The sequence below is a fragment of the Panthera onca genome, chromosome B3, assembly GCF_046562875.1.
Source record: "Panthera onca isolate mPanOnc1 chromosome B3, mPanOnc1 haplotype 2, whole genome shotgun sequence".
Classification (NCBI taxonomy): domain Eukaryota; kingdom Metazoa; phylum Chordata; class Mammalia; order Carnivora; family Felidae; genus Panthera; species Panthera onca.
In genome coordinates, this window is record NC_138344.1 from 69,612,853 (window position 1) to 69,625,943 (window position 13,091).

Below are 13,091 nucleotides of genomic sequence, written 5' to 3' on the forward strand. Positions count from 1 at the left end.
TCAAACACTGCTACAGCCTAGGAGATAGTTATTTTTTTTAAAGTTTATTTATTTATTTTGAGAGAGTAAGAGGGAGAGAGAGGGAGACAGAGAGAGAGAGAGAGAGAGAGACAGAGAGACAGAGAGAGAAAGAATTCCAAGCTGGCCATGAGCTATTAATGCAGGGCTCTATCTCATGAAACTGTGAGATCGTGACCACCAGAGCCAAGGTCAAGAGTTGGACACTTTACTGACTGAGCCACTTAGGTGCGCCAATATTTCTTAATTATACATATTATCCTGATTGTATTTCTTGATTATATTAGGTATTACAAAAATTCTTTAAGCTCATCTATGAAGTTGCATATTCAAATAAATTATATCCACATCTTAAAATGCAACAGAGGTCTTGGTTTCTTTCTGAAGAAAGGCCTGATCGCTCTGGCACTCTGGGTATCTTCTTTGCTTCACAAATTTTATGATCATACTACTTATTAGACATTTTTTAAATATAGTATGTCTTTAAATATTGTTTATATTTTTGTATATGTGCTGAAATGTAAAAGCATTAAGGGGTAGTGGGTATTTTAACATTTCAGTAGGTCCACAGTGTCCTGTAACAATGCATTGTGCTTAGCAGGCATCTAGTAAATGTTTGTTGATTGATTACAGATGATTATGAGAAAGGGCAAAATAAATCATATAGCAAACTTAACAATAATATGCTAATTGAGTCATGTAAGTAGTGCAAAAGGAATTAGAGAAGAGGGAGATATGAGGAGAGGGATTTCTATGGGATATGGGACTTATAACCAACTGTAGACGAGGAAATAGGTGGTGAATATGGTAGTAGTCCAATGCAAAGAATACCATCATTATGGTGAGCTTCATTACGTACTGAGGAGGCACTGTATTATAAACTCATAGAAATGTTAGACTTGAAAAAATTACTTACCATCACTCACCTCAGCCCCTTTATTTTACAGATGGTGAAACTGAGTTCAAGAAGTGAGTCAAGTTGTAGAAGGGATGCGAGAAAAAATTTAAGTTCCTGTAGTTTAGGGCTAGGATCTAATCACAGTTCTGATTCCAAGCACTGTGTTCTTTTTGCCCTTCCATGAACCATGAAAAGTGAATATGGAATGGACAGTGATCTACAAATACCAATCACGTAGCATTTTTTTTTTGCTACATTGTATTACTTCAACCATGTTTAGATTCTGCAAGAAAGACATCTCTTGGCTTGTCCTTACTTTATCATATGGTCTTACAGCTCAAACCCTGTGATCACTTCCACTCCATGAGCTGTGCAACAACAGCTGGATACCTTTAGGTTTTCTACATGATCTTTTCTCTTGGAGAGGAAAAGGTGAACATGATTTGGTAAAATGCAATAGCATGAGGCCAAACATAAGAGAGTAGTGAGACTGATAGCATTGCATATGGAAGGTAATCAAAGGGGTGAGGAACATGAAGATCATCAGAAGTTGCCTGAATTTTGGGGGACTCCATGGGCAGGAGTAACACACTGAGGGAGAAATCAATGAGCTAGCTTCCATTTCTTCCTTCTTCTTTCATGTTATTCTAGGCATTCCTGGCCTGCCACTCATGACCCTTAGGATTTAGCAGAAGATTTTGCTTAATCTTCTCTTACCAAAACCTAGGGAAGTTAAGGAGACTAGGGAGTTAGAAGCCGTGCTTTGTAGCAATGAGTTACTACCTATTTTATGCAACTATAGTTTAAGGGGTTACATTAGACGTGTTTTGGCTGTGTAAAATAAGGCAATGTTTTTTCTTTACGATATGAAATTCATGCAGTCAGTGACTCCCCACAAAGTTTATTTTCTATTTACTTTTTTTTCCAGGTAAAATTAGTGTCACCTCTGTTTGCAGAGGCAATGGATGGAGCCAACCAATCTGTGGTATATGAGTTTGTGTTCCTGGGACTCTCTAATTCATGGGAGATCCAGCTTCTTCTTTTCTTATTTTCCTCTGTGTTCTACATGGCAAGCCTAATGGGAAATCTCCTCATTGTGTTCTCTGTGAGTACTGACCCTAACTTGCACTCTCCCATGTACTTCCTGCTGGCCAATCTCTCCTTTCTTGATGTGGGGGTTTGCTCTATTGCAGCCCCCAAAATGATTTATGACCTCTTCAGAAAACGCAAAGCCATCTCTTTTGGGGGTTGTATATCTCAGATCTTCTTTATTCATGCTATTGGGGGAACAGAAATGGTGCTGCTCATTGCCATGGCCTTTGACAGATATGTTGCTATATGTAAGCCTCTCCACTACCTGACCATTATGAGCCCACGAATGTGCATTTTGATTTTGGCTGCAGCCTGGGTCCTTGGCCTCATCCACTCAGTGGCCCAATTGGCTTTTGTTGTAGACTTGCCTTTCTGTGGTCCTAATGTATTGGACAGCTTTTATTGTGACCTTCCTCAGCTCATTAAACTTGCCTGCACAGAGACCAATAGGCTGGAGTTCATGGTCACAGCCAATAGTGGACTCATCTCTGTGGGTTCTTTCTTTATACTGATTATTTCTTACATCATCATTCTGGTCACAGTTTGGAAACACTCTTCAGGTGGGTTATCCAAGGCCCTCTCTACTTTGTCAGCTCATGTCACTGTGGTGGTTTTATTCTTTGGGCCATTAATCTTCTTCTACACCTGGCCCTTCCCCTCATCACACTTGGACAAATTTCTTGCCATCTTTGATGCAGTTCTCACACCTTTTCTGAATCCAGTCATCTACACATTCAGGAACAAGGAGATGAAGGCAGCAATGAAGAAACTCTGTCATCAGCTTGTGAGTTACAGGAGGATGTCCTAAGTACTCTAAAGATTAAAAAAATTTTACCTACACACTCAATGACAACAGAAAAAAATAGAGTAATTGAAGTTTTAGATCTCTATTAACTTTATGTACTAGGTTACATTTAAGCATTTACCATGTCTCTGTGTATCACCAGCCCAAATTAATTATGATAAAGGGAGCTAACATTGGCACTTCTGTGTTTCAGGCCCTCCTGTGCTGGATGCTTTATAGTAATTATTTAATATTTATGAAAACTGTGTAGTAAGCATTTTTATCTTGATTTATATTGTGGGGGGGGGGAGGGGATAAAGTAAGAAATTCTTCCTATTCATTCTTTAATTACTGCGGAAAATGCCTCAAACCCAAGATATCACCTTAATCCACCACTTCCAACAGTTTTATCCCTCAAAAGGTGCCAAACAGAGAATGTGTTCAATGATTTAGTGTTGGAAATTAACATGTTATTCCTTTTCACTGTGATACTTTCCTTGCTTTGAACTGGTTAATGTCCTTTCCTCAAACTGTCTACCAAACTGCCATAATACCAATTGGTTTGATTTTTTTTCCTCTAAGGTATCTGCTTCCTATTACCCCATTCCTTTGGTTACCTAGAGCTGTTGATTATGTATGGAATTATGAAATTTTGGAACTGGAATTTGAGATAATTTGTTCCAACTTTTGTTAAGTGATAGATCTAAGGTGAGAATCAGATCTCCACAGTTCCCTTCCTAACTTTATTGAGGAATAACTGAAATCTTCAAATAGAATTGTATATATTTAAAGTACACAATATGGTAATTTGATATACATATATACTGTGAAGTTATTACCAAGATCAAGATAATGAACATAAACTATGATAAAGTTGTATTAATGCCTACTTACTTTAAAGATTCTTTAAAAATGCCACATGTGTACTCATATCCCAGTTATTTAGCAATTTTTGGTAGATCTTCATGATGAATCTATCTTCTTAAGCCACTAACAGATTTCAGACTTCTTTTTTTTCTCAGTTTACCTATTTTTAAAAAAGTTATTTTAATTCCAGTTACTTAACATACAGTATTGTATTCAGGCTTCAGACTTCATTTAGGAAGTTATTTCATTCTTCTATATTCACTTTTCTTCTGATGTTATTTTGGACTTATTTAAAATTGTTCATTCATTTCTAAAATATATATTTATCAGGACAATTACGGGCTAAGACATTAGCTTAACCAAGTGAGAGATATTTCTCTTTAGCAAAATTAGCCTTTGGGTGATGGTTGTTGTTTGTGTATAACTGTTCCTTTTTCCTCTTCCTCTTGATAAACTTTGTGTATACTTCTCTTTCTCCTGGTGACCTCTTAGGGTGCTCCTTGGAATATCAGCCTTATAAATATTATGTGATCAAAGGATCACATAATATCACATGCCTTTCTATTTGACAAATGGAAACTTAGATGTGCATTCACTCCAAATAAAATTCAGTACAGATTTATTATCACTTTGCTTGCCCTTAACTGTGTCATTTACAAGCCTGGTAGAGACTGCCATAGCTCCTTCTCATCCAACACCTTTCTTACTAGCTTTTTAAAGCCCATTCATTGTTTTTGTCCACCTGTCACCACCTCTACCTTTACCAACATTTATTGAACATTTATGTGGCAGGTACTATCTGAGGTTGTTAACATATACCAATTCATTTAATTCTCTCAGCAATCAGGTAGGTAATATGATTATTCTTATTTATAGGAGATGTACCTGAGGCACAGAAAGATACACTAACTAGCCCAGAGACACAGAGGTGGTAAGTGGCGAAGCTTGGTTGCAAATCCACACAGCTTCTGCTCTAGTATCCCTGCTCTTAATCACCACACTTCAAAGTTGGTGGGTCTCTCTTATCTGTCCTTCTAAAATCTGAACATATCTTTTCTCTCTCTACTTAATAACACAAAATAACAAATACAAAACATGCATCAATTCAGTAAAATACAATGCAATTGTGTTCTGTCATTTAAATCTGTCATTAAAATATCCACCTATTTACTAGATGGATATCAAAGGGACTGGGGGCACCTGGATGACCCAGTTGGTTAAGCATCTGACTTCAGCTCAGGTCATGATCTCACATTTTGTGGGTTTGAGCCCTGCATTGGCCTCTGCACTGACAGTGCATAGCTACTTGGGATTCTCTCTCTCCCTCTCTCTCTGCCCCTTCCCTGTTCACTTATGTGGGTTATCTCTCTCTCTCTCTCTCTCAAAATAAATAAACTTAAAAAAAACACAAAGGGGCTGAAACTCAGAGGTAATTTATACGATAAAATGACTTTATAACTCCCTTGTATTCAAACGAAATTCTGCATGAGTGGAGGGCATTGCACCATCTACTCCTTGGAGATAGTTAGTCCATGATAGAGTCATGTTATTTCAGTATTCTTACTGAAGCCTGAGTGGACACCTCTTGGGGTTCCTTCAGCCTAATAGAAACAGACAGTTTGCAGTAGTCCAGGCAGAGGATGAGCCAATTTTAACAACTATTTGATTGAAAGCTGAAAATGACCTTAACATGGTAAACTGCTTACTGATTCTATAGCATTAGGCTCCTTATATACCTGAACAAGGACATAAAGAAAAAAACTTGAACACCAGGCTTCAAGTAAAGCTCTTTCGGGCACACATAAAACTTCCTCTTCTTAGTTAATATGAAAGAAAGTAGTATAAGGTTGTTTGAGGTGGTTTCTGCATCACATTAGTAGGTATCAAAATAAAAGCTGTTTATATTTTAACAGTTAGCAGACAGGGATTTCTTTTTTTCTTTTTCCCAACTGTATTAAGGTATGATGACAAATAAAAGTGTACATATTAGGTTGTACAATATGATGTTTTGTATGTAATGTGAAATGATTACCTCAATCAATTAACATATTCATCACTTCACCTAGTTAACCCTCTCCTTTTTATGTGAGAACACTGGAAATCTACTCTCTTACATTATTCTTATGTAAAATATACATTATTATTAGGTAAATTTTTTAAAATATTTATTTGTTTTTGAGAGAGAGAGCACAAACAGGCTATGGTCAGAGAGAGAGGGAGACACAGAATCTGAAGCCTAGGCTCTGAGCTGTCAGCACAGAGCCTGATGCAGGGCTTAAACTCATGAACTGTGAGATGATAACCTGAGCTGAAGTCAGTCACTTAACTGACTGAGCCACCCAGGCGCCCCCAAATATACATTATTATTAACTGTAGTCATCATGCTGTACATAAGTCTATAGAACTTATTCATCTAGTAACTGAAAGCTTGTACTCTTTCACTAACATCTCCCCTTTATCTTACATCCCAGCCCTTAGTAACAACCATCCTATTCCCTGGTACTCTATTATTTACTTTTTTAGACTCTGTATATAAATGAAATTGCAAAGTATTTGTCTTTCTATGTCTGGTTTAATTCACTTAGCATAATGCACCTCCCCCACCAGGTTCATCTGTGTTATCATAAATGGCAGGATTTATTTCTCTTTAAAGGCTGAATAATAATACATTGTGTGTGTGTGTGTGTGTGTGTGTGTGTGTGTGTATTTATCCACACATGTGTCAATGAACTTAGGTTGCTTCCATATCTTGTCTATTGTTAATAGTGCTGTAATGGACATGGGAGTGCAGTAACTTTTTGAGATAGTGATTTTCATTTCATTTGGATATATATTCAGGAGTTGGATTTGCTGGATCACATGGTAGTTCTATTTTTTATTTTTTTTGAGGGACCTCCATACTATTTTCCTAGTGATTATACTGTGTTACATTCTTACCAACATTGTACAAGTGCTCCCTTTCTTTCCCCATCCTTACCAACACTTGCTTTGACTTTTTGATAATAGTCATTCTACCAAAGTCAAAAGAAAGCTGGAGTAGCCATACTTACATCAGACAAACTAGATTTTAAACTAAAGGCTGTAACGAGAGATGAAGAAGAGCATTATATCATACTTACAGGGTCTATCCATCAAGAAGAGTTAACAATTGTAAATGTTTCTGCTCCCAACTTGAAAGAACCAAAATATGTAAATCAATTGATCACAAATATGAGCAATCTTATTGATAGGAATACTGTAATTGCAGGGGACTTTAATTACTCCACTTACATCAATGGACAGATCATTTGGGGGAAAAATCAATAAAGAAACAATGGCCTTGAATGATATACTTGATTAGATTGACTTGACAGATATATTCAGAACTTTGCATCCAAAAGCAGCAGAATACACATTCTTTTTGAGTGCACCTGGAACATTCTCCAAGATAGATCACATACTGGGTCACAAAACCCTCAATAAATATAAAAGAATTGAGATCATACCATGCATATTTTCTGATAACAATGCTATCAAACTTGAAATCAACGACAAGAAAAAATTTAGAAAGCCTCTGAATGCATGGAGTTTAAAGAACATTCCACTAAAGAATGAATGGGTCAACCAGGCAATTTAAGAAGAAATTAAAAAATATATGGAAGCAAATGAAAATGAAAACATGACAGTCCAAACCCTTTGGGATGCAGCAAAGGCAGTCCTAAGAGGAAAATACATGTAATCCAGGCCTATCTCAAGAAACAAGAAAAGTCCCAAATACAAAATCTAACAGCACACTTAAGGGAACTAGAAGCAGAACAGCAAAGAAACCCCAAGGCCAGCAGAAGCAGAGAAATAATAAAGATTAGAGCAGGAATAAACAACATAGAATCCAAAAAAACAGTAGAACAGATCAATGAAACTAAGAGCTGGTTTTTGAAAAAAATAAACAAAATTGATAAAACCTAGCCAGACTTCTCAAAAAGAAAAGAGAAAGGATCCAAATAGATAAAATCACGAATGAAAGAGGACATACCACAGCTAACACCACAGAAACACAAACAATTATCAGAAAATACTATGAAAAATTATATGCCAACAAACTGGACAACCTGGAGGAAATGGACAAATACCTAGACATCCCCACACACTACCAAAATTCAAATGACAAGAAATAGAAAATTTGAAAAGACCCATAACCAGTGAAGAAATTGAATCCGTTATTAAAAATCTGCCAAGAAATAAGAGTCCTGGGACAGATGGCTTCCCAGGGGAATTCTACCAGACATTTAAAGCAGAGTTAATCCTTTAACTCTTTAGCTATTCCTTCTCAAGCTATTCCAAAAAATAGAAACAGAAGGAGAGCTTCCAGACTCATTCTATGAAGCCAGCATTACCTTGATTCCCAAACCAGGCAGAGACAAAAAAGGAGAATTACAGGCCAATGACCCTGATGAACATGGATATAAAAATTCTCAACAAGGACCTAGCAAATTGAATTCAACAATATACCAAAAGAATTATTCACCACAATCAAGTGGGATTAATTCCTGGGCTGTAGGACTGGCTCAATATTTGCAAATCAATCAATATGATACATCATATTAATAGACGAAAGGATAAGAAAGGATATGATCCTGTGAATCGATGCAGAAAAAGCATTTGACAAAATACAGCATCCTTTCTTAATAAAAACCCTCAAGAAAGTCGGGATAGAAAGAACATACCTAAACGTCATAAAAGCCATATATGAAAAGCCCACAGCTAATATCATCCTCAATGGAGAAAAACTGAGAGCTTTCCCCCTGAGATCAGGAACACGACAGGGATGTCCACTCTCACCACTGTTGTTTAACATAGCGTTGGAAGTCCTAGCCTCAGCAATCGGACAACAAAATGAAAATAAATGACATCCAAATTGGCAAAGAAGAAGTGAAACTTTCACTTTTCGCAGGTGACATGATAGTCTACATGGAAAACCCAAAAGACTCCACCAAAAAAGCTGCTAGAACTGATACATAAATTCAGCAAAGTCACAGAATACAGAATCAATGTACAGAAACCAGTTGCATTTCTATACACCAATAATGAAGCAACAGAAAGAGAAATAAAGAAATTGATCCCATTTGCAATTGTGCCAAGAACCATAAAATACCTAGGAATAAACCTAACCATAGATATAAAAGATCTGTATGCTGAAAACTATAGAAAACTTACGAAGGAAATTGAAGAAGATACAAAGAAATGGAAAAACATTCCATGATCATGGATCGGAAGAACAAATATTGTTAAAGTGTCAATACTACCTAAAGAAATGTACACATTCAATGCAATCCCAATAAAAATTGCACTGACATTCTTCTTAAAACTAGAACAAACAATCCTAAAATTTGTGTAGAACCACAAAAGATCCCAAATAGCTAAAGTTATGTTGAAAAATAAAACCAAAGTGGGAGACATCACCATCCCGGACTTTAGCCTCTACTACAAGGCTGTAATCATCAAGACAATATGATACTGGCACAAGAACAGACACAGAGACCAATGAATAGAATACAGAAACCAGAATTGGACTCACAAATGTATGGCCAACTAATCTTTGACAAAGCAGGAGTGAGTATCCAATGGAAAAAAGACAATCTCTTTAGCAAATGGTCCTGGGAGAACTGGACAGCAACATGCAGAAGAATGAACCTGGACCACTGTCTTACACCATACACAAAAATAAACTCAAAATGGATTAAAGACCTAAATGTGAGACAGGAAACCATCAAAACCCTAGAGGAGAAAACAGGCAACAACCTCTTTGACTTTAGCCACAGCAATTTCTTCCTTCAAAGAAGGAGAAGACATGTCTCTGAAGGCAAGGGAGATAAAAGCAAAAATGAACTATTAGGACTTAATCAAGATAAAAATCTCCTGCACTGCAAAGGAAACAATCAATAAAACTAAAAAGCAACCGATGGAATGGGAGAAGATATTTGCAAATGATATATTGGATAAAGGGGTAGTATCTAAAACCTATAAAGAACTTACTGAAGTCAGCACCCGAAAACAAATAATCCAGTGAAGAAATGGGAAGAAGACATGAATAGACATTTTTCCAAAGAAGACATCCAGATGGCCAACAGATACATGAAAAGACATTCATCATCACTCATCATCAGGGAAATACAAATCAAAACCCCATTGAGACAACACCTCACACCAGAGTGGCTAAAATTAACAACTCAGGAAACAACATGTTGGTGAGGATGTGGAGAAACAGGAACCCTCTTGCACTGTTGGTGGGAATGCAAACTGGTGCAGCCACTCTGGAAAACAGTGAGGAGGTTCCTCAAAAAATTAAAAACAGAACTACCCTAAACTCAGCAATAGCACTTCTAGGAACTTATCCAAAGGATACAGGAATGCTGACTCATAGGGGCACATGCACCCCAGTGTTTATAGCCGTGCTTTCAACAATAGCCAAATTATGGAAAGAGCCCAAATGTCCATCAACTGACGATGGATAAAGATGTGGTTTATATATGCAATGGAATACTACTTGGCAATGAGAAAGAATGAAATCCTGCCATTTGCAACGACGTGGATGGAACTGGAGGATATTATGCTAAGTGAAATAAGTCAGAAAAAGACAGTTATCATATGGTTTCACTCATATGTGGAAGTTGAGAAACTTAACAGAAGACCATGGGGGAAAGGAAGGGGAAAAAGTAGTTACTAACAGAGAGGAGGCAAACCCATGAGACTCTTAAATACAGAGCACAAAGTGAGGGTTGATGGCAGTGAAGGGGGAAATCGGTGATAGGCATTTAGGAGGGCACTTGTTGGGATGATGAATCACAGGAATCTACCCCCAAAACCAAGAGCACGCTGTATATACACTGTATGTTAGCAAACTTGACAATAAGTTTTATGTGTGTGTGTGTGTGTGTGTGTGTGTGTGTGTGTGTGTATAAATGAAAGGTAAAAAAATATAGTCTTTCTAGTAGGAATGAAGTGACATCTCATTGTGGTGTTAATTTGCATTTCTTGGATGGTTAGTGATTTTGAACATCTTTTCATATACCTGTTGGCCATTTCAATATCTTTGGAGAAATATCTATTAAAGGCCTTTGCCCATTTTAATCAGATTATTATTTTGCCATGCTGTTGTATGAGTTCTTTATATATTTTGGATATTAACCCCTTATCATATGTATAATTTATAAATATTTTTCTCATTCTGTAGCTTACCTTTTCATTGTATTGATTGTTGCTCTTGCTGTGCAGAAGCTTTTTAGTTTGATTCAGTCGCACTTATTTACTTCTCCTTTTGTTGCTGTGCTTTTGGTGTCAAATAAAAAAAAAAATCATTGCCCAGATCAACGTCAAGGAGTTTTTCTCTATGTTTTTTGGAGGAGTTTAAAATTTCAGGTCTTATATTTAAAGTCCTTAATCCATTCTGGGTTGATTTTGTATATGGTGTAAGCTAAGGGCCCAATTTCATTCTTTTGCACATGGATATCCAGTTTTCCCAACACTATTTATTGTAGAGACTATCTCTAGGTGAAGGGGAAGAGGTTCATTCATTTTGTAAACCTGGTCCTTACATATCTTTTGGTTGGTAAAGAGACAATGTTTGGTTTAAGTAAAATATTTATCTAGGTATCCAACATTTTAATAAAGGTCTGCACACACTATTTGATAAGCAGGCACACAATCAAGTTAAAAAAGTAAAAATGAGACAATCAAAACACCAGCTGCAGGACCCGCCAAGCACAAACATGTCACATTTACCACAACATTCCAAGTCTCATTTCTCTGACATGCTTCAGAAGCAGAAATTAAATCTTTTCCTGGGTTCTCCTCCCTAAGTATTCTCTCTAAAGTACTTGGTGGTTAGATTCCCATATAAGTATGGACTCTTTGTTCTGTTGGCCATGCTACAGCCATTCTTCTGCTTCAAGGACAGGGGCCACTCTGGCACACAGGTTTCTGTTTGAGTCATTGCCCACCTCTCCCAAACTGCTGGTTGCTAGTTGCCCACATACCACTGTCTGAACCTCTGAGGTCTGCTGTGGACTGCCAGCCTTTGGCTTGTTTTATACTTTTCCTCACAGCCTCTTCTGTGGGAAGGGACTTCCCACAGAAGAGATCTGGGTTCTACTGTCACAGGTCTTTTCTTTGTATCACAGCCCTCTCATTTCCAGAGAGCCCAGGAACATGCAGGGATATGGGGGATAGGGGCGGGGGGAAAAGGTGGAGAGGCTGTGTTGGAAGGGAGTCATGCATAACCTCATTTTGCATCTAGAATTATACTCCCTGCTCTAACACCAGGACTTACTTGCTTAGTCTCACCTACTCTGCCAGATGTCTTTTGCTTTCATAATGATTTTCTCTCAGATGTATGAGATTGCCCTCCTTTGGACACCTCACACTTATTAGGCAGTTCTGTATGTGTTGATGGTGAGAAATTACTTTCCCACAGGACCTCTAGGCTCCTTTTAAATCAAGTAAAGTGGCTCTATCTCTGCTTCAGTGATTCTGAATATTCTTTGACAATTAGGAGGTGGTCTGTCCTGCACACAGAAGAATGTGGAAGGTCATGTGCTTTAACTTACTTAGTCTCATATATAGTATCAATATAAATTCATTAAGAAAATGTAAATTAATAACTACAAATCTGTTAAATCGAAGACAAATACAGGAACGGAAGACAGTTGATGAGTTAACTCCTTTGAGTTAGTAAAATTTGGAGCGACAACACCATAGAAACCTAGAGGACATATATCGGGTCCTTATAGTAAGGGTATTTCTACCTAAGAAATACTTAGCCAATAGACACAACTCAGAATAAGTAGTTATGGAGTCTCCAATTGTTTGAGAAACATGGTTACAATGTTTTGCACCTCTTCTTGTCGAGAGGTAGAATCGATTTCCCCACCTGAAATCTGGCCTGGTCTCATGCCCCTCCTTGACCAACGGAATGTGGTAAAGATGATACTCAATGAATTCCAGAACTGAAGCATAGTTTGCACCTTCTGTGTTATTGTCCTGTAGCATTCCTACTACCCTGTAAGGAAGCTTGGACAAGACTACCTAATGATAGAAGACCTCCTGGAGAGGCAGGCCCAGCAAATAGACAGCTTAAGGCCCTGGACATGAGAATGAGGCCATTTAAAATCTCCAGTCCCAGTCAAGTTGCCAGATAACTGATGCCTCATGAGAAAACCCAGGTGAGACCAATGGAAGACCTGCCCAGCTGAGCTCAGCCTTAACTGCAGACTCAGGAGCAAGGAAAATGTTGTTGCTTTAAGCTACTTTGTTGTACAGTAATAGGTAACTGATACAGAGTGCTCTATATAATGATGGTTTATCAATGGCCACATCACTGACTCTCTGCATACTTTTGGTGTAAAGATAAACAATATAACTAGAAGGGATTTTCTGCTTCATTGATGTTTCTTTTTA

The 13,091-nt window shown here is 37.5% G+C and overlaps 1 protein-coding gene across 2 annotated transcripts; it reads left to right on the forward strand.

The window, feature by feature from the left end:
- Positions 1–1,489: 1,489 nt before the first annotated feature.
- Positions 1,490–2,816, forward strand: LOC132668398 (olfactory receptor 4F3/4F16/4F29-like). 2 transcript variants are annotated; one of them, XM_078447705.1, is made up of 2 exons: positions 1,490–1,499; positions 1,888–2,816. In XM_078447705.1, the coding sequence occupies exons 1-2, from the start codon at positions 1,490–1,492 to the stop codon at positions 2,814–2,816; spliced, it is 939 nt and encodes a 312-aa protein (XP_078303831.1). The 2 variants fall into 2 exon arrangements, with proteins under 2 accessions (XP_078303831.1, XP_060473356.2); XM_060617373.2 differs by lacking the exon at positions 1,490–1,499 and having other exon boundaries at positions 1,860–2,816.
- The last annotated feature ends 10,275 nt before the right edge of the window (positions 2,817–13,091 follow it).